The 21020-nt window shown below is 38.3% G+C and overlaps 5 protein-coding genes across 15 annotated transcripts in view; 3 read left to right on the top strand and 2 right to left on the bottom strand.

The window, feature by feature from the left end:
• The window catches only part of LOC100124202 (rho guanine nucleotide exchange factor 12), a 34517-nt gene extending 23589 nt beyond the window's left edge, over nt 1-10928 (top strand). For 4 of the 5 annotated variants that reach the window (XM_016982855.3, XM_031932466.2, XM_031932469.2 and 1 more), the window contains 9 exons: nt 6262-6521; nt 6651-7032; nt 7123-7864; nt 7958-8420; nt 8500-8676; nt 8756-8967; nt 9044-9200; nt 9286-9353; nt 9438-10928. In XM_016982855.3, coding sequence (XP_016838344.1) covers nt 6262-6521; nt 6651-7032; nt 7123-7864; nt 7958-8420; nt 8500-8676; nt 8756-8967; nt 9044-9200; nt 9286-9353; nt 9438-9548 — 2572 coding nt within the window. In that variant the 3' untranslated portion in view covers nt 9549-10928. The remainder of the gene's footprint in view (nt 1-6261; nt 6522-6650; nt 7033-7122; nt 7865-7957; nt 8421-8499; nt 8677-8755; nt 8968-9043; nt 9201-9285; nt 9354-9437) is intronic. The other variant, XM_031932470.2, reaches the window with a different exon arrangement.
• Nucleotides 10929-11503: 575 nt separating this feature from the next.
• LOC100124201 (dTTP/UTP pyrophosphatase) lies at nt 11504-13191 on the top strand. Its single transcript, XM_001608046.6, has 5 exons — nt 11504-11544; nt 11673-11909; nt 12045-12289; nt 12356-12502; nt 12565-13191. The coding sequence occupies exons 2-5, from the start codon at nt 11820-11822 to the stop codon at nt 12701-12703; spliced, it is 621 nt and encodes a 206-aa protein (XP_001608096.1). The 5' UTR covers nt 11504-11544; nt 11673-11819; the 3' UTR covers nt 12704-13191.
• On the bottom strand, nt 12632-14977 carry LOC100678707. The gene is made up of 3 exons (XM_003424588.5): nt 14119-14977; nt 13597-13886; nt 12632-13518 (listed from the first exon to the last, which is right to left on the bottom strand). Exons 1-3 carry the CDS (start codon nt 14177-14179, stop codon nt 13189-13191), a joined length of 681 nt encoding a protein of 226 aa, XP_003424636.1. The 5' UTR covers nt 14180-14977; the 3' UTR covers nt 12632-13188.
• Nucleotides 14336-17427, top strand: LOC100115745 (mitochondrial fission 1 protein). 6 transcript variants are annotated; one of them, XM_032601110.1, is made up of 6 exons: nt 14336-14419; nt 15653-15712; nt 16232-16441; nt 16563-16668; nt 16754-16840; nt 16932-17427. In XM_032601110.1, the coding sequence occupies exons 2-6, from the start codon at nt 15668-15670 to the stop codon at nt 16943-16945; spliced, it is 462 nt and encodes a 153-aa protein (XP_032457001.1). In that variant the 5' UTR covers nt 14336-14419; nt 15653-15667; the 3' UTR covers nt 16946-17427. The 6 variants fall into 6 exon arrangements, with proteins under 6 accessions (XP_032457001.1, XP_032457002.1, XP_032457003.1 ...); XM_032601111.1 differs by lacking the exon at nt 14336-14419 and adding an exon at nt 15100-15174; XM_032601112.1 differs by lacking the exon at nt 14336-14419 and adding an exon at nt 15121-15236.
• Nucleotides 17043-20945, bottom strand: LOC100124200 (tectonic-3). 2 transcript variants are annotated; one of them, XM_016982885.3, is made up of 6 exons: nt 20548-20944; nt 20149-20409; nt 19493-20064; nt 19181-19417; nt 18925-19096; nt 17043-18857 (listed from the first exon to the last, which is right to left on the bottom strand). In XM_016982885.3, the coding sequence occupies exons 3-6, from the start codon at nt 19841-19843 to the stop codon at nt 17569-17571; spliced, it is 2049 nt and encodes a 682-aa protein (XP_016838374.1). In that variant the 5' UTR covers nt 19844-20064; nt 20149-20409; nt 20548-20944; the 3' UTR covers nt 17043-17568. The 2 variants fall into 2 exon arrangements, 1 of the variants encoding a protein (XP_016838374.1); XR_004345083.1 differs by having other exon boundaries at nt 18679-18857; nt 19181-19338; nt 20548-20945.
• Nucleotides 20946-21020: the final 75 nt, after the last annotated feature.

The raw sequence follows: 21020 nt of genomic DNA, 5'->3' as shown, positions 1-21020 counted from the left end.
CAGTTTATAACCCGCGCGCCTGGACTTCCTCAGTCCGTCGCCGGCCACGTACGTATGCGCCGGTCGCTCGCACACCTTACAGCCGATTCGCGAGTGTTCTGCAGTGTTATTGTTAATTGTTAAAAAACAATTATGAGTTTTAGTCAAGTCTCGTAGATTGCGTCTGGTGTAATAAAGTTCGCGGCGTGTGGCGTCGAGAGGACAGAGTGTAATCGGTGATTATTGCCGTTGGAGGGTTTCTTCAACGCGACGCAGTTTAGACGAAGAAGGCGTCTGACGTCAAAAATCGCGAGCAATGCAACTCGTTGGACGGCTTCTAATACAGACACACACGCACGGAGTCTCCTCTCTTTTCCCTTTTTCGACGACGAGCTCCTTTTTGCGCTTTACGTCACGCTGTGCTATAATTACCATTGCGAGTGTTCGGTAACGCCAAGTGCCCTGGTCAATTCGGCCGGAAAAGTTACTCTCGAGTCCGCGACAGATCAAAGTATAGTAGAGATATATACGTTATATAGACGCGAGGAAAAAAGAAAATAAATAAACGGACTAGCTTTCGCGAGAGTTAATAAAACGCGCAGTCATCAGCCGATATTTTATACGTGTTTCCGAAAGCTCTCTCGCGACTCGCGCCGTGGGTATAATGATTCATCAGCGCGGATTCGCCGCAGATATACACGACGAGAAAAGCTCTGCGTCGTCTTGGAAAGCTCGCGGTATAGAGATGGACTTGGCACTTCCTACTCGAGAAAAGACCACTGGGAGCAGTTTTAAAATAATCTCCGATCGTCACGAAGCGCACGTGCGTTAGAGAATTCGCGGGGGGCACTCGAATGCATTTGGGCTCCTCTTATCTGCGCGCGAGCCTCTACGGTAATAATAGCGCTCTAAAATTAAGTCCAGACTTTCCCGATTATTTTTCTGCCGATCGCTGGGCTGTCGAACGCTCCCGTGGTCGGATAATGTGTAATATCGAAAAAGAGCCGTGAAAATGTTTGTAAGAGGAGTTTTTCGTCGCGCGCGTAACTTATTTTTCATCGCGAAAATTTCAATTAATACTGCGGAATACACCCGCGAGTTCGTCGGGTCTCTCACCTCTCGAGAAAAAGACTATAAGAGTGTACAGCTATACACACACGTATAGGTGATGTTCCTTGGGGAATTTATTGATCGGCGATGAAGCCGGGCCTGCTGCTGCTGCCTTTTCCGTCTCTCTCTCTCTCTCTCTCTCTCTCTCTCTCTCTCTCTCTCTCTCTCTCTCTCTCTCTCTCTGCTATAGCCTTGAATCCAGCGGCAAACAGCCCCGCGATGGCTGACGTTTGTTTACCCCCCGCAGAGCCGAGCCTCCACCTTCTTCCTTTATACTTACGTATACACCCACCCGACACTTGGCGGTATATAGGTCTCTCCGGACTGGACTTTTTTCTTTTCTTCGATCTATAGGGGAGGAGAACGGCGGTTACCCTCAGGAAAACAGCTCGCGTATAGGTGTGATGCTGCGCGCGGGGGAGTGGGTGGGACTCTGACGATCGAATTAAAAATCCTCAAATATAAGAGCTGATTCCCGCGCGTCGAATTAAAACCGGAAAACTCTCCGCGGACAATGTCTCTCGTCAGAAGGAGCTGAGAGCTTGGAATATCATCGCTTATCTCGAGTTTACGAGTCTTCTTCTTCTTCTTCTCCACCTCCTTTATTCTTCCCAACGAGAAAGAGAATGAGTAGCTCGTATAACACGAGCCGGTGTCCGGTTAATTAATAGGAAGCGCGTCGAGGCGCGCAACTTTCCGAATTGAAAAAGTTCGGGCGACGCGCAACGCATTTCCGCGTGTAAAAAGTGAATCACTGAACTTTACCGCGCGCGCGAGCGAGCCGATAATATCCTCACGGACGTGATTCATTTGCGCGGCTTTATACACATCGTACCGGATCGAGGATATCACGCCGCGACTACTTATTCTTCCTCCACGCGCTGAGCTTTAATCGTCGTTTATATACGGCTGTCAGGTGAGGGCTGGAGCTTTGTTTTCGGGGGGAAAAGTCGCGTTGAAGGGTTGATCCTGGCGTTCGACGCTGCGGACTTTCCCGGATTTACGCCGCCCGGCGGTGATGGAGAGGATTTTAATCTACTTCTTTGTAATTGCTGTCTTTTATCTCGTATATAAGAGTATAACCCGCAATCCAAGAAAAGCCCATATAGACTCTCCACACCGAGTGCGCGTTTTATTCTCGTCCCATCAGCAGCAGCAGCGAATCGATCCCGCGCATTTTCCATAACGAGATAGAGGCCTATATTCGCAAAAGGTGGCGCATCACGGCTATATAACGCTGCAGCGTGTGTTTGCACGGACGACCCGGTGACAGGGAGGAAATTAGAAGGGGTGGTATATAGCATTGGCGGCGGCGAGAGAATAAGAGAGAAGATCGATCCGCTCGCGAGTCGCGAGAATTTTTACGACTGACTGCCACCGACTCGACGACGATTGTTTTCTTTTTATTGCGCGCGCCGTCGTCTTTTCTTTTACGAGCCATCTTATTAATTTCGGCGGCGCGTGATCGCCTACGTTGTAGCGTATAGAGGCTGATCGATACGGGAAAGGGTATTGCAACGGTTCTCGCTGTGGGCGCTATCGTCATTAGCCTGTTAATATATCATTAGTATATACACACACGGGCGACGACGACGTTGCGTTGTATTATATGGCGATATGATTGATTTATTCGCTACGCGGGGCTTATCTTGAGCTATTGCCGATGACGGGCAATTACATTGAAAAGAAATTTTTATCTATACAGTGTTATTAGTAGTTTCCTCGGGTGACAATGGACAGGTGACTGCTGTCGATCGAGGTGTCGCAAAAATCGGGGCTTCGGAAGCACTGCCACCGCGAGAGAGAGAGAGAGAGAGAAAGAGCAAATACGAGAGGAAAACTAGAACGACGTCTGTGTGCTGGAAGGCTTGATTAAAGTGACGGCCGAAGGAGCGGCTTCGATAAGGCTCGCCCCTCTCGTTTCCTATATATCGCCGAGCTGCTTATCCCCCGCGCGCTGCGCTTTTTCCGCTCTCTCTCTCTCTCTATATATAATAGCTGTACTCGTATGGCTCGTCTTCACGATGTATTAGGATTTTAGGTTGCGGCAAAGGTGCGTTTCGGGACGATTTGTATCGTTGCATGTAGCTTACAATAGGCGGTATAGCGGGAATTTTAAGAAACGTCGCAAATGGTTTGCAAATGTAAAGGGCACTCCTCGCAGTCATAGACGAGAGGGAGAGAAACGTCTATAAGCCATATGCATACATACATACACGTATATAGAGGAGAGCCGAGAAGCGGATAGGAGGGATGGACGCGCGTCGGAGCGCGAAAAAGGGGCCAGCGTGTCGAGTGAAATGTCAGCTTGCGACGCTAATGCTCGACTGGCCTTTTTCATACTCCGTTTGTCCTGTGTACACACTTGCCCTTTTTTTCTCTTCTTCTTTTCCGCGATTATATACGTCCCCGACCGCAATTGCCGGCGAAAAGAGAGGAGAGGAGACTCGATGGTGTCTATATTCGAATATGTTTTTTCGCGCGTAAGCTTCAAAGTCGAGGATCGTTCTACGAAATAAAGCGACGAAAAAGAGAGACAAAGTCGAGAGTTCAGCAGTGGGACAAGTGAAATAAGACTCGTCAAGGGGGCCGAGCTCACATACAGTCGTCAAGCTGGTGGCGTTGGGCGAGGGTGAGCTGGCGGCGCTGCGACAGCAGCCGGTGCAGCAGCGCAAGGCGATGGAGCCCGCGCCAACCATCGGCAAGTCCAGCAGCGCCAGCGTCGACGAGCCGACCGATCAGGAAGCCGCCGGACTACTCGTGCCCGAGAGAAGGACTCGTTCCGAGAGGTATAGAGTCCAAGCTCATGCGGTCGTATACTTCCTGAGACTCGCCTACCTATTTGCGATCTGTTTTTTTTTTTCGAAAAAGAGCTCAAATATTGTGTAACCCGATAGCTCTTATATCACGTTGTAGCCTACTATACTACTGCGGCAAGTGTATCAGTCAGATTTTGATTTATCACCGCTGCTATATGCATCTACTTCGTATAATTCTCCCTCTTGTCTGTTTTGCTTGTTTTCTTTTTTCTATCTTCCTTCGCGCCGCGCACGTGCCTGAATATTCAAGGGCTATTTTTAAGCCTGTCGTCGAAGAGCACGAGGTTTTTAATCTCGTTCGCTTATGCAAGCGTAAAAGCTCGGCTATTTATGAGGCGTCGTGCGCGGATAAAAAGTTATTCTAATCCTGTGCGAAGCTTTTTCCAAAAGCTCGCGCGCACCGTATCGCAATAAATCCGAGAGCTCGCGAGGGAGATAACGCCGCGTATGAGCAGTATATAAAGCGGCGGCTCGAGAGATTAATGACCAGAGCGTGTCGCATTATAATGTCCATATACGCGCCCGAGCGCGCAATGGATATCGAATTCGCCGGGGTTATTGTTCTCTCTGAAATATGCGCCCGGGGCATGAGCATTTTTTACAATAGAATGAATAGAGCGTCTTCTTCTTCTTTTCTGCACATGCACGTGTCGCTGCGGATCCATATATAATGGGATGACGATTGTGTCCAATGGGACGCGAGGATTAATTAAGCGAGCGATACATTATGTCGAGGCTTTTGATGTCAAAGTTTTCCATTAAGACTTATTACTTACATCCGCGCGGACGGATAGTCGATACAGAAATTTTCCCTTGACCGTAGACGCTGTATAGGTGTATAGGGTGCTGCGCTTGTCGCGAAAAGCGATTTTTATATTTGATTAGTACTGTACGTGGATTCCGCTTCATAATTGCGATGCGAAGAGGAGATTATATCGAGTCACCTTACGGCGTAAATGAATTTTCGACGAAACAATGTTTTCACGCGCGCGAAGCGACCTTTGTTTATCAAACTTTCGACGCAACTAAAACGAGAATCCCTGCCAGCTATGCGTTTTCTCGAAAGACACGTATACACACCTGTTCGATATAAGGCATATGTATACACGCGAAATCGATCACATCCGAGCGTAGTTTAAAACTATGCGCCATTCATTCATGAACAACCTTTGAGAAACAGAGGTGTGTCGGCGTCGATTAAAAATGGCGAGACGGCTCTGAAAGCTTCTCCGGTTACTTGATGGCCGCCGTTGAGTTCAGCTATCGTTTTGTTTTCGTTCATGAATGGCCGAAGATGCCTGCATCGGCGTTTGCTCTATTATTTTTACATTTTTCTTGGAAGCAAAATCTCTCTTTAACCGGCTAATCTCGACGATTCGACTTGCGAGGCTTCGACTGGAGCTGTTGGCAACCTATATATTTACAGTTGAACGGCTTCGATGACAGTATATTCTTTCTCGGCAAAGCCTTTACAGCCGTTGTAAGCATTTGCATAAGTGTCTACAATAACCATAAAAATAATTTATCGATGCGATTGTCTATGAAAATACGGAGAATCAAGCGCCAAGAGGAAAACGATGCGGCCTTAACCGTCGCATTGTGTTGTTTGCTCCGGCTAATTCGTCCGAAAATCGTAATTATTTATAGTTCAGTTATCTAAGGGGAGGGAGGGAGTCATTGAAAAACACGCTGACCAGCGAAAGTAGGTTAAATTCCACAGTCGTGAAAAATCATCGAATTTCGTGCCAAAAGAGCCGACGCGCTTAGATGTTAGCTTCGTTCCAATTTGTTTGATGTCCATATATCGGCGAGGTTTATGCGTTAGAAAAATGTCTTGCAAAAGTAGCTTAGTGATATCATCGAACTTGTTTTCCAGTTACTAATACACGCAGTCACGCCTGTGTTTCACGTTCTTGGAATCTGAATTACAGTGTGTATTAAATATGATACAAGAGTTTGTTATTTATAAAAAAATTCGCCGAACTTACGTACGTAACATTGCCAAAAGTATATCTCGCATATGCAAAATTTTCAATGATTTTCGGAACGGTCAAATGGCTCTTCTTAAAATTAAAGTGTTTCAACGAATATTTATATGATTCACCTAAAAACAAACTATTAGTATGGATCATCTCAAGTGTTAGTGTGATAAATAACTTAAAAAAATGTTCACGTATAAATATAGAGGAAACCATAAAAAATAGAAATAGAACGACTACAACGCTCCCTAACAATGTGTTTACAATCCATTAAATTAAATAAATGCCAACAATCCCCTTCTCAAAGTGCCCTAAACCATCAATCAATAGTATAATTGTCAATTACTAATCATCTATATTTTGTTCTACTAAAGTGACTGTGATGCGAGCGGCGCTTTCCCAGGCAACTCAGCGGGCAGCTCGTCCAATAGTAGCCTGTCGACGCGTAGCCTGGACAGTCCGAGCACCAGTTTGGAGCAGGTGCATCCAGCGACAGCCGGCGCCAACGCTTCAGCCTCATGGGACAGCGACGTCGATGTCGAGCCTGATCCACCAGACTGGAGTCAGGGCGTCGCCGAGGAGGTCCTCGCCAGACTCGGCAATGCCGAGAAGAAGAGGCAGGAGGTCATCAATGGTTAGGAAAAAATTTGTTGTTTACAAATATTGCTCCACGTTAGCTTGTGATTCAGTTTTATAGTTAAAGTTATGTAGCAATAACAAAAGCATCTCTTTTATAACAAAGTACCGTTCAATTTAATTTCAGAACTATTCCACACGGAGCGCTCGCACGTGCGTGCCCTCAAGGTCCTCTCACAAGTCTTCCACAAGCCGCTGTTGGAAACGCAGGTTCTACCTCCCGACCAGATCCACCTGCTCTTCTCGAACCTCGACGAGATGGTGACGCTGCACTCGCAGTTCAACCAGGCGATGAAGCGCAGGAAGAAGGAGAACCCCTGTGTCGGCGATATCGGCGACTTACTCCTCGAGATGTTCGACGGCGAGGCCGGCGAAATCTTCGAACGCGCCGCGTCCAAGTACTGCGCCAAACAGCAGGTCGCGTTGCGCGCCCTTCGCGATCAAAGACGCAAGGATCCCAAGCTCAACTCATTCCTCAACGAAGTCGAGGCCAACCCCCTTTGCCGGAGGTCAGTTTTTCTTTTGAGAATCATAGTCGCTTTTCCAGTTACTCATTATTGTTTTACTTAGACTAATTGAACGCTTGATCAAATAAACAGGCTACAGCTGAAGGACCACATACTGACGGGAATGCTTCGGCTGACCAAGTACCCGCTGCTCTTCGACAACCTGGCCAAGTACACATCCGAGCAGAACGAGAAGGAAAAGGCGGCGGTATTGCGAAGTCTTGAGCGCAGTCGCGAGATCCTGAGCCGAGTCAATCAGGCCGTGCGCGAGGCCGAGGACTACCATCGACTAGCCGAGATTCAGCACACGATCGATCGCTCGGCTTTCGACAAGTTTGAACACCCAACGGTCCAGGAGTTCAAGAACCTCGACATCACCAAGCGTCGGCTCATATACGAGGGTCCTCTTCAGTGGCGCGTTGTCGCCAAAGCCAAACCCGTCGATCTGCATGTCGTTCTTCTCGACGACACGATTCTCCTTCTTCATCGTCAGGATGAGAAGTACGCCCTCAAGTTTATCAATCAGACGAATCAGTCGAATGCAGTCCTCAGTCCCATCGTCAGGGTATCTACAGTTCTGGTCAGGCACAATGCGGTCGATAAAAACTCGCTCTATCTGGTTAACACGTCGCAGAACGGTGCGCAGATTTACGACCTTGTCGCATCTTCGTCCGAAGAAAGGAAACTCTGGTGCAAGCACATATCTGAGGCAGCGGAAGTGCACAAGTCAAGGGACAGAGAGGGAAGAAGGCCCATGCCACCGAGTTCGTCGTCTACAGATCTCGTCGAGTCATCCGAGGAGCAGCTGCTACCGGAACCTTCGTCCGCGCAAACGGTTAGTCTCAGATTTTTCACTCGATACGTGAGATGTGCCTATAAAAGAAAATAGAGACTTGAGTAATTAAATTATTTACGTCTACTTTTTTAGCAGGAAAACAGCAATGAAACTCGCGCCGCGGAGAAGCTCGAGCAAGACAAGCGAAAGGACTCGCCGGTCGCAACGATCGATTCACCGACAGTAGCTACAGCGCCCACACAATCATCACCCCGACCGCAGCCACAACCCACGGAAACAACTGACGCGGCCGCCGTAACTACTGAGGACGACGAAGCAGCTGCAGCAACGGCAGCAAGCGAAGAGGGTGCAGCAGGCGCTGACCCGGTAAAACCCGGGCTTAAAATTGAAGGTAGGAGAAAGCTTCCGGAGCCCGAGGAAGGCGTCGCGGGCGGCGCCAGCCCTGTCGCCGGTTTAGCAGGTATCGCTGGAACGACGAGTACGGGCGAGCCTCTTCGACTGCTAACCTGTACACAGAGCTCACTGATCGATCCCATCGAGGTGCACGTCGAGGAGAGACCAGTACACGTGGCCGAGCCAGTTCTTACACCCATTGGTTAGTGTACCTAAGACGATATGTTTTTTTTTTCATTTTATTGTTTTCTGACAAATAAAATAACTCCTCATTGTCTTAGAATCCCTGCGAAGAAAGGATGAAGTTATCAAGCAAGCTCTGCTTGAAAAACAAAGCATAGTCGAAAACATACTAAATATTCCAAAAACCGAGGTTCAACCTGTTACCGAAACAGTCTCTGAACTTCCAGCTGTTGAAAAAGAACCTTCCGAACTTATACTCGCAGCTATCGGTCAAGGTAAATAGACGAGTGTATACACAAATTAATTTAGTACAACAAAAAACAATAGCTTATATTCATTATACTGCTTTCACAGCGAATCAATTGATCGAGCTGCTAAACTCAGCGTTGACGGTAAGCGAAACAGAGACAGTTCTCGCCACCCAGACTGAGAGTGCTTCCGACGGCTGCAAGGCAACAGGATGCCCGACTCCAAGAGTACATCCTCGAACACTCGAGCCAGCAATCCCAGTATCAACTCTGCAGCCATTCTGCAACTCGCTGACCTCACAATTATCACAACTACTCGTAAGTTAACAAGCTGTTTTTGCGAATATTGAATATACGTTAACGCATATTTATATTTATGTTGAACTATTTTCAGAAAATCGTGAAAGAAAGAGACGAAGAGAGAGAACGACTGCGAAAAGAATTACGGCGAAGTCGTGAACGTCTGCATGCAGTTGATGCCGAGGCTCAACGCCGAGAAACTCCAGAAGTACCTTCTGCGTCAGCTGAAATTGAAACACAAACCGAACACCGTAAGTTTCAGTTCGAACATAACTTTTTTGTGATTCAACTTTTTTGTGATTTAAATGTACAACTGAGAATGATCTTCAATTGCAGCAATCCCTGCAGTAACGACAGATGATGAAGTAAACCAACCAACAAGCTACGATGGACCTAATAAAGAAGTAAGAAAAGCATTCGCATAATTCTCATCTTATTTTTGAATTCGATAAATTAGAGTTATTCATGATTGCTTTGTTTCGGTATAGATTTTCGTCGACGCTCAAAGTGAACCAGAGGCATCCACAGTAACAACGGAACCTGTTGAGGAGGTCAAAGTGGCGTCTGACAATGAAGTCATGGGAGATAGTGTAGGTTGACGCGACCGAACTTTCTCCTTAAATCGCAGACCTGATGCATTTGCAAGTGCGTTTCCGCGATTCTTCGCTCAGTATCAAAAATGTGCGCAGAGCATAAGACGCGCGAAGAATAAAGATTTATAAGAAAATAAAACACTCGCTCCGATAAGAAAAGGCAGGGTAGCATAACAATTTTAGATATGTATTTACCGATTCGAGGGGCTTTACACTAACGCGCGATATAAAATACTCGCTAATGATTTCGTGCAAGATAAACAAACAAAAAGGAAACAAAATCATGGAATTTTCCGCTGAAACACATCATTGCCGTGAAGAATGATTTTTTATAGTCGCATTAAGGAAATGGGAAAAATTTTGCGATTTTGACGTGGACATACCTTCCTATTTTCAAGTACAGCGTTATACAAAGTGCCTTTTTTTTCTACACACTTTTTATACTTAAGCTAGCAGGTTTAAAGGGGAAAACTGAGTTTCGTGAGATTTATACAATTACCAGAAAAGCCTTATAGCTCTTCCAAGAGTGACTAAGACTTGTAGTATTTCAATTTTGAGAACATACGTACTATAGTCTTGACGAATCATACAAAGTTTTTAGAATGAATTGTAAAACTTTATAAGCCAATCAGGTTCTTCAATATAAAACATATACAAACCTAGCAGCATATACTTGCTTAAAAGATTTTTTATAAATGCATTAATGGAAATTAAGACTCAAGTGTATCGATATTGATGGATTGTATTTATGTTGATCAACGTACTTCGTAAATCGAAAAAATAAAATAAAAAGGAAAGCTATACAAATATTATGTGGTTCCTTTTTTTAATAATTGATGATCTTTACATTATATTTTATAATACGTGGGTGCTTTTTCAACCTCGAGTATCGTATTCTATAAAGTTTGTTGTAATTTCTGGTCGAGTTTACAACTTCTTCATGTAGATTATTATGAATTTTGAAGCAGATGTGCTGAATCTCATTTGAGCTGAAGGAACAAATCCATTGACTAACTTAAAAAAAGCACGAAATCATTACGCGGGTGTTGAATTATACATAATTAACACAATATTCCACAATCATTGGAACAAAAATATAGAAATGAGATAAATATACAAGCAAATATTATGAAAATAAACATATAAATAAATTATAAGTAAATAAATTAATGACATTAAAAAATAAAGCTGTAGTACATGTATAAAGGAAATATTTAATAACTTTGTTAGATTGTAGAATCATAGTGGCGATTATTATTATTATTGCTATTATCATTATTACTATTATTATTATTAGTTATATTATTATTAGTTGTATTATTATCATTATCATCAACATCGTATTACCATTATTTCCCTGAATTAAAACACATATTAAATCAAAAACTGTCACTGTGTATTTATGTAAATTTAAAAACTTTTTATTTATGTTTAGATAATTTTTTCCAATTTTTTTATTTACGTTATTCCTATATATTTTTGAGTTTTTGAAATTTCAAATATATACAGATACTTATATACACGTCAAACGACTCAATTTTTAATGTATACACCAAATATTGTAAACAAATTTATTGCAAAAACTTTTTCACTTAAAATCTATCAGAATACTGATAACTCTGAGCATTCGAACATTTACAAACATTAACATATATATCGCGCAACAAAATTTGATAAGCGCTTTTACATTTTCAAATGTAATATTTTCCAATATATTTACTACAAAATATTCTTTCACTTTTACACGGGTATTTACTAAAAATGTAATTAAACTTTCTATCACTTTTCGAAACAATTGTTGCGTATTTTTATGAACAATATTGTATGAAATGTAAAATTTGATAAGTCAAATTACTCAAATTTGTCATACATTTTTTTCCCACAACCCCTTTTACCGCCAATCCGCTAAAGAATAAATAAACTTTGTATACCAAACTATATTGTCTTTATTTACTTATTTATTACTAATACACGCAAGTTTACATTTATAAAATGAAATAAGGTATGAATATAGCTACAATATGTATTATTATACAGCAAAGTTCATGTATAAATTTACAGATAGTTTAAAATAGATGACTTGATAGATCACATATATATGATAAGAGTATATGTACATATATTTTATAGATTATCTTGACACGTGCGTTGATTTTTCCTAACCTTCTTGACCAGAATAAGCCATTCGTGAGAAACGTCAGTACTTTTTGTCAACATCAGATTATTCTGATAAGATTCGGTTTCATAGAAGTCAAAAGGAACAACAATTATTTAAGTATGTTAAAATCGACAACAAAAACGCTTTTAGAAGGGCGAATTATTTTAGCAAGTGGTTCTCCTAGAAGACGAGAAATACTTCAAAATTTGGTAAATATTTGTGTTGATTAAATTCAATTGGCTATAAAAAGAATAATAACATAATTTTTTATTGCGTTGCAATTCAATTTTATAAAATATCCTTGCTGATTATTAAGTGCTTGACTGATATATTATTTTAAATAGGGAATAAAAGCAGAAGTCATTCCTTCAACATTTGATGAAAATTTAAATAGAAGTAATTATAAAAGCCATGGTGATTTTGTAGCTGATCTTGCTGCACATAAGGTTCAAGAAGTATTTGAAAGATTGAAAGAAGCTAAAGATTCTAAAGCATCTTTAATAATTGGTGCGGATACAATTGTCACTCAAGGAGACACAATTTATGGAAAGCCAAAAGATGAAGAAGATGCTTTTGACATATTATCAAAGTATGTATTGTCTTTTCAATTAAGTATTTCATTAAAACAATCTTTGACATGTGCATATTTTTTCAGCCTTGCAGGGAAAACTCACACTGTATTTACAGGTGTCTGTTTGAAAACTCCAAAAAAAGAATTAAAATTTTGGGAGTCCACTGAAGTTACATTTGGACATGTAACAGAACAGCAAATCAGAGCATATGTTGAAACCGGAGAGCCACTGTAAGTGTTATTTTATTTTTATCGAAAACGATGGATGGTAAAATATAATTATACATCTGCAGAGATAAAGCTGGTGGCTATGGAATACAAGGAATTGGAGGATGCTTAGTGGAGAAAGTGAACGGAGACTTCTATACAGTTGTGGGGTTGCCACTTTATTCGACAATAAAACAGTTGAACAACTTATTTTGTGAAGCATGACATAGTAAATAGATAATACAATGAAAATTGTCATAATTATGAGAGTACAAATTGTAATATGTAAGTTATTACACATTGTGATAAATACTGTATAGTTAATAATATATAATACTACAAAAATCACACCGTACATAAATGTTATTGCTCACAGTCATTGATAAAAGCAAAAAAGCTAATTGATCTTTAGGTACGTTCAGTCTATGAAAAATAAATCATAAATGATTGGATGTTTAAAAGATGTTAATTAATTTAGTGTAAATAATAAGTATATATAATATACATGAAACTTTTTGATAAATAGAATAATTTTAAAAAGCAATAAAATCATTGCTTTTTGATTCTTAAAGAATGATTTATGTATATAAAAAATATTGTTGAAAGCTGTCAATTCAACATGGAATTATTTCCAATTTTTTTTCAAATTATAATCTAGGTCTTCTGTTTTTATTATGTTACTTTATGTGAAAATTAAAGCACTTATCATACTACTTATTATCTTTTAAATTGTACTTTATCCACTCTTGAAAATACTTGTCGAGATATGAACATGGCCTACAGACCTCTTCACCTTTCTCAATAATTATTGTACACGATTTGTGTCTCCATCGATTACTATAATAGTCTTTGTATGCACATCTCAACAATATATCTTGATTATCTTCTATATTAGGTCCACCCTTACACACAATCATGTTGACTATTTCTGCAAAAGACTGTTCAAAGTCCTCTCGAGTATTTTCGTAATCCAAGGTCTTCTCAACTACAAGCTTGTCTAAGACAAAAGCTTTGAACTTTAATTGCTCCGTAAATATTACCTAAAAGCAAATGTTTATTTTTGAATTGTCAAAAATGTGACAAAAATTAACTGATTGTTCAGAAAAGTATGTACATACTTGTTTTTTGTATGAAGGTGACATCGAAACGTTGAACAACGAGAATGTGATCTCAGACAAAACTATAGCTCTATTGGGTGGCGGCACTCTGTGAATACCCCATAACCGATTAGATAATGTTAGATCATACGGCCCATCATAGAATAACTCGAAAAATATGTTGTTGATTGCCAATGGAATTGGGGGTGGTGATAATATGGTGGTCTCAGATGGAGGATTTTTAGTTTTTATAATGGCATCATTCTTCACCTGTGGGCTCTCTTCTGTGTTATTGGAAGTGTTTTCTTTTTCTGTAAACACAATTTTAAGTCAGGAAACTTACCAAAAATGCGTCGAAATGTACAATTAACAGTATAAAAATAATCTGTTATAAATTAATAATTCTTTAACGATAAAGTAGTGATAACTTGAAAAAAAAATTGAAATAAGCCAAGACAAAACTTGAAAGCTCAAGAGCGAAAACTAAACAAACAAATATGGTAAAAGCTTCAACAAAAGCATAGCCTAGCTATTTTAACCTACTTTGAGCATCGTTATCCGACTGTTCCTGCGGCTCGTTTTTCACCTGCGTCTTGCTCTCCATATTATACTTGGAAAATCACGCTCTTAAATAATCGCGCCGCGACCACCTGTTTCTTTTTCTCTTTCTCTTTGCACCTGTTTTTTTTCCTGAGCGAAACAAGAGCTCCTTGAAGCGTACTGCGCGTCACTTGGCGACTTGGCGTCCCACCTCCTACTAACTACTGACTCTGTCCGCTGTCATGTCGATTTTCTCGACAAATTTTGCATTTTCGCGAGAGTAATAAGCTGCGGACACGCGGAGGTGAGTTTGAAAAAAAAGCGCTCAAGCGCGCGCGGACACCGCGGATATAAAAACAAACCCAACCTTATCCGGGAGTTCTTCTAACCTAACCTCGCGGAACTGGGGGCGACATTTCTAATTGGAAAAACGCCATTATTATGTGTCCTCCGTGCAGCTCGGTGTTGCATTTTTCTTGTTTAACTTTAATTTGTTTACTTTGTTGTTTTACAGATGTTCAGCAGGCATTAATAAAAAGACTCAATAGAATGATACACTTGATAAATATAGTATATATTTATTATTAATTAAGAATTACGTGGAAGACAAAAAATATTATAGCACAATCATTTCAAAAATATATACTTTACAAGAAAAAGCTTTCTCTTGTAAGCTTAAACATGATAAAATGTATATATAGAAAAGGCTAAAATCGTTTGTGTTTTTAAAAATTTTTTACTATAAGATTCTGATTTATTACATTTTAAATTAGATACAGTAGTATAGTAATCATGAGTGAGGAATAAAATCCTAAACAATGATTTCAGATAAAAACTATAACATTAGCAATAAAAAGAATTAGAAAAATTATTAACCAGAGTAGTAAATTGGAAACATTGAAAGTTCCTTTAATTATAGATAAATTATCTATACTGTATCTGAAACGGATCCTCTACGCGAAAAAAAGGTTCTAGTTTTGTAATAGTATGTGTTACGATCAATGTCGAATCCAATAAAACAAGCTTGCATAGATTTTTTTATAATTATTATTTTTTTATGTAATTCAACAACAATGAAAATCTAAATAAAATGATAATAAGAATAATAATAAGTTGTTAATGTATCAAGACAATTTTCTTTAAAATATTTATAAAACTATAATGTATTTATTTGTTGTGTTTTATTCATTATACGCGTTGATCGTCGCAAGAATCGGACAATGTGGACGGTTTCAGAAGAGAGAAAATATCAGATTCACATTTATGCTGTCAAAAACAATTGATATTAACATTCGAGCTTGAGGCGTAACCTTGAAATTTATTGTACCACTTAACTCTAAGAGAAATTATGGCAAAACGCTTTTGATCTTTGGACCTTAATTTTAATTCTCTTTTGCTAAACTACATATATAACCTATAGACATCGCTTAGTGATTTTGCGCGCACACTACATATATATATATATATATATATATATATATATATATATATATATATATATATATATATAAAGATTTTCGCTTGGTTTTCGTTATAGTTTGCGAACGGCAAGATGGAGGACGTGTTGGACGAGATCGTTTCTTCGGAAGATTTAAAAGTAAGATTATTCAGGCTTCTTATTTACTGCTTTGCTGCTTGTTAAAACAATTTTAGTTCTTGATAAATTATGATTTGCGGTTTTGCATTTTCCCTACCTCGCTGTGACCGTGGAAATATTACCCTGCACTTTTTTTGGAGGTTATATTTGATAAACAATTATTATTCAATTTTTCGTAATCAAATATTCATGTTAACAATCGTCCTGTTTTGACATTTACTCTATTTCACGTGCAAAATCATTGTTTGGGCACATCTCAACAAAGAATTAAACGTTTATTTTTCTTTTTACGTTGAAATCAATCTACTGATCTCAGTAGATGGATGACTCACGTCTACTTATAATCGTTACAACGCATTTATTAACGGGATCCGGAGATCTGTCAAAAATGTCAACAATAATATGGATGTTGCGTCATTTCCGCTTTGCAATGTTTTTTTATTACAATGATCTAGCTTGACGCAATAAATATGCTGTGTCATTATATTTGATATATACAAATTTTCTTTGTCTTTATAGAAATTCGAAATTATCTATAATGAGCAGTTGCTCAGTGGAACGGTCGACCAAAAAGTACAATTTCAATATGCCTGGTGTTTGGTTCGAAGCAAGTATCCTGCCGACATAAGGAAAGGTATTATGCTATTGGAAGATTTGTATGGTAGAAATGGTGATAGCGAGAAAAGGGACTGCTTGTACTACCTTGCAATCGGCAATGCAAGAATAAAGGTACTTTTCCCATTTATTATCTATATTTTTTAAATAATTTTATTAGGCTTTTATTTAAGTATTTAAGTGATTAAAAAATATTAAATTTTACTTAGAAATGTAAAACGTAATGTTTTTATAGGAATACTCCAAAGCACTTCACTATGTTCGAGCTTTTCTTCAAATTGAACCAGGGAACACACAAGTACAACGTCTAGAAGTATTGATTAAGAAAAAGATGGATAGAGGTATTATACTATTGACAGTAATATTTCCAAATAAGAATATTATGAGATTATAAATAAAATAAATATTATTTTTCATTATTTCCAGAGGGTCTGAAAGGTATGGCTATAGCAGGAGGAGTAATTGTTGGTATTGCAAGTGTTTTGGGCTTGGGCATCGCTATGGCAAAAAAAGGTTAGATAAATGAAGCAGGCAGTCCCATGCAAATGGAAAACTTGCTACAAAAAAAAATGCTGATACTGATAATCGTGGCATCTCATTGCAGACAGGAGATCCTAGCCTTCCAGAAGGCGAAAGCCCATATTCTTGTATTGTGTCAATCACTGAAGCCTTTGTGTAGTTCAGAGGCTGGATCCTCGCTTTGAATTGTGCCCGATTTTTTTATGTCGTGCGTCATCATCGACATTCCGTAATGTGTTAAACTGCAAATTAAATGCAGAATTCATCTTGTCTTATCTTGTCTAATTTTTGTCTAGTATACAGCTGTGTATCAAATTATTTATTGATTACAATTAAGTATTTTCATAAATGGAATATTTAAATTATTTGGTGTAGTTCTAAAGTATGTACATAAAGGAAAAGTCGCTTTTAACTTGTTTTGGTTTTTAAAGATGCTACATGGAACTGAAAAGCATGAGGTCTATATCATAATGTTACTATTTAAAAAAACCTAAGTGTAAGAAAAAACTATGAAGCGATTACTTTTACAAGTGTTAAATGTTATTATTTAAAATAAATTAATTGTTCTATCAAATTTGAAATAATTTTGTTTATTTTACAATATATTATCCATGGATAATTAATTCGAAAATCTATAAAGATGAAATATGCATTTTTTACATTGCGTAAAATTGAATACAAAGCATGGTTCAGTTCTTTGTTTACACGAAGTTAACTTATATTTAAACACTTAAGATGATAAATATCATAATAAAAATATGATGGATAGTTATACAATTTTGAATCGGTGCAATTGAGTTTGAATGACTTAAAAATGGATAGAAAAAATCGTATGGTAAGCTTATATCTAAATTTGGCCCTCCAGCAATATGATATCTTGTAGGCCTAGAAACATCATGAAATGCTACGTAGCTAACAAGATCTAGCTGTAATACTTCTTGACAATTTTTCCCAGTGCACTTTGGCCACTTTAAATCAACTTCTTGTGAAAATGTTATACCAACTCCCAAAATCACGTGATTTTTGTTAGTTCCAGGTTTTGATATTAATGAATGTACAATGTCAAATACCACTGAAGTAACTAAACCTGAACATTGTACTTCGTTTTCCGTTATTTGCGCAGTGATAACGTTTTGTGGTATTTTCTCAAAAAATATTTTAGCCCAACTTTCTGTGCCATTGTCAGAAATGTTTCCAGATTTAGAGACAAACTGTCTTTCAAAATTAACTTTCTCAAAGTTTTTGAACATCATAAAATTAACGATCGATTCGAACGTACGATTTTGTAACTTGATACAAGCTGATGTTGAAAAGTTATTTGATTTCACGACAATGGAGCACTTCAATTTCAAGTCTTCTAAAAATTTTACTGGGTAACTCTCAACTTCACTGCACATACCTGTTCTGTCAGCCATTGGTAGGGTCAAGTGTTGATGAGTTTTATTAAAAATCACATACTTAACTTCCACATCACCAGTTTTGTTAACCGTTTGAGTTCCAATAAGTATCGGTTTTCCTGCAATATAACCTGGATTTCCACTTCTTTCAAATACTAGTGATTGATTTAAACCAATCCATTTGTAAAATATTTCAAATTCTTGTTTAAAACTGTCAGAGATATTAGCTAACTGAATTTGTACTTCAATATTTTGGATTCCTTCACTTCCATTGTGATAAATCATGTACCTCATCTTTTTTACAATATTATAACAAACACTTTTTTCTGTACAGTATGATTGAACAGTAATGTTTTTTTTACAATGGGTCCAAGAGTCAGAGCAGTACGAGACGTTGATTGCACGACAAATATTGTTTGGACAATTTTGCAAAAGAAATTGTGAGTTGAATTTCAAAGGCAGAGCAACAATTGTAAAGTTACTGAAATTTGAGGGAAACAAAAAAACATTTTTGTTATTTAAGTTATTCTGATGACAAGAATCTTTCCAGTCTTCTAAAAATTTAACAGTCTTTTTGAAATCACAAGCTTTTCCAAAGCCAGTTTGTGGAAGCTCTAAAAATCAAAGAATGAGTTAAAATACGTCTAGATTTAACAGTAGAAAAACATAAATTATACTTACCAAGTGGTTGTAAAGAATTTTTATTTATTTTCCATAATATGTCTCCATGTCTGTATGAATTTGAAATATTGAACTCTGGAACAATGAGTTTCATTTGTTCTAAAGTCCACTTGAATTTTGATGGCTTGTTGTTATCAATGACTTTTTTGAAACTTTTTTCATCCTTAATTTGCTGTAGAATATTTAAAATATTAGATAGGATTGTGAAATGTTTGTAAAAATATAAAAATAAAAAAAAAATTATGTAATTACGTACCAAATGGCTAGTTGCACTATATACCGGAGGAAGATTGTCAGAAGCTACACAGAATAAACTATCAACAATCTTCTCTAAAATGAACCTGGTATCATTGTGCCTGAAAAAGGGCTTTTCATGACAATACCAATTATCTTTCTCTTTGTCAATTTCACGATCTATACAATGAGAAAAAACTTTGAAGTGATACTCTGTGCAATCTAAATCACAGCAACAATTTATGTCACAAACGCTAGTCTAGAGTACAAAACAAAAATTTATTTAAAAATATTTTGATAAAAATTGTGAAATATCTAAACTGTTTTCACTTACTGTAAGATCACAACTACAAAATTTATTCTTTGATCTTTCCCCTAATACTTTCTGAATTTTTGAAAGATCAAGGTTCAATTCTAGATCCACTTCTTTATTTACACTTCTTTCAGTGCTGGTAGTAGTAGTTTTTGTACTGTCAGAATTCTTAAATATACCTCCTGCTAGTTCTCTAATATTTACATCATTGATATCATAATCTTCATCTTTATTTCCTGAAACTGTTGAATTTTCGCAAAGAGTATTGTTTTGACAAGAGTCATTTGAATCTTGCACTTCCTGCCCAAGTGTGAACAAGAAAAGTAAAATTAATTGTAAAAGAATTAAAGTCACACTCTTGATTGTACTCATTGTCGATACTTTCTGATGGCAAGACTTTTCTTATCTTTTTGGTCATAAATGGCAACCAAACTTATCAAAATTCCTTACAAGCACATAGAGATCTATTTGGACAGTACCCATGCTTTCAGTAAGGAGTTCAAACCTATCATCAGCATTGACTAGAATGTCAGGTGACTTTAGTTGGAGGGTTGTACCCAAAAATTTATCTTTGAGCCTATCTTGCCAGTTACCTAAAATACCATTTTTTAAATGTTATAATTGCTCTATTCGTACAGAATAAACTAAAAGACATGAAATTAAAATTTAAATCTAACCAATTGGTTTCCAAGTATGACAGTCTATTGAGTGAAATCCAGGTTTCAAAGGAATACTGCAGACCCCATAAGAAACAAACAGTATCCTATTGAAATTATCTCTACAAAACACTTGCAGCAGGATTTTTGGAGAACCTTGAAGAGTTTGTGTCGCAAAATGCAGATCGATGGGATGATCCCAGACTGGTTGATTAGAAAATGGGTCACAGCATTCTTGGGTCTGTCCCTCGCCGTTACCGTTTATAATTTTCCAACCACTACCTGGAAACAGATAAGAAAGCAAACATGGAAACAGTTAAGAAACAGATATGCATTTACGAATTCAATTTCCTACGTAAATCGAAAATGTTTTAATTGAATGAACGGAAAAATCAAAGGTTGGTGTAAAAACTACGTTACCAGTGGAAAAACTCCATTTGCAAAATAAACGGGGCTGTTGAAAGTTTCTTGCGGATGCGATCGTGCCTACTAGATGCAATTCGGCCATCATGTAATCGATGCACACGGCGAAATGTTTGTAAATTTCCGTGCGCTCGTCGTCTTGGAAACACTTGTTTTGAATTCGAATTGGGTCGTGTTTACTAACCTTAACTGAAGTATTTTTATGCGCGCTCTTTAAAGGGACGTTTAAATATGTATAACCTCTATAAACAAAATTTTGGATTCGCAAGGATATAGTGTGACCATTATATGTTGTGAAGTTCTCGTTTGATCATACTTTATATACTTAGTGAGAAGTCGTGGCTCCTTTGTGCAAAGTATGCGCAAAGTATGCACGTCTCGTTGAGACAGAAAGTGGCGCGGGAGCTCCGCACGCTATATATATATATATATATATGAAGTCCCACACACACACACGCACACATTCATTG

Source organism: Nasonia vitripennis, chromosome 5 (genome assembly GCF_009193385.2).
Source record: "Nasonia vitripennis strain AsymCx chromosome 5, Nvit_psr_1.1, whole genome shotgun sequence".
Taxonomy (NCBI): Eukaryota; Metazoa; Arthropoda; class Insecta; order Hymenoptera; family Pteromalidae; genus Nasonia; species Nasonia vitripennis.
The sequence above is the reverse complement of the archived record's forward strand: the minus strand, read 5'-3'. Positions and strand labels throughout refer to the sequence as shown.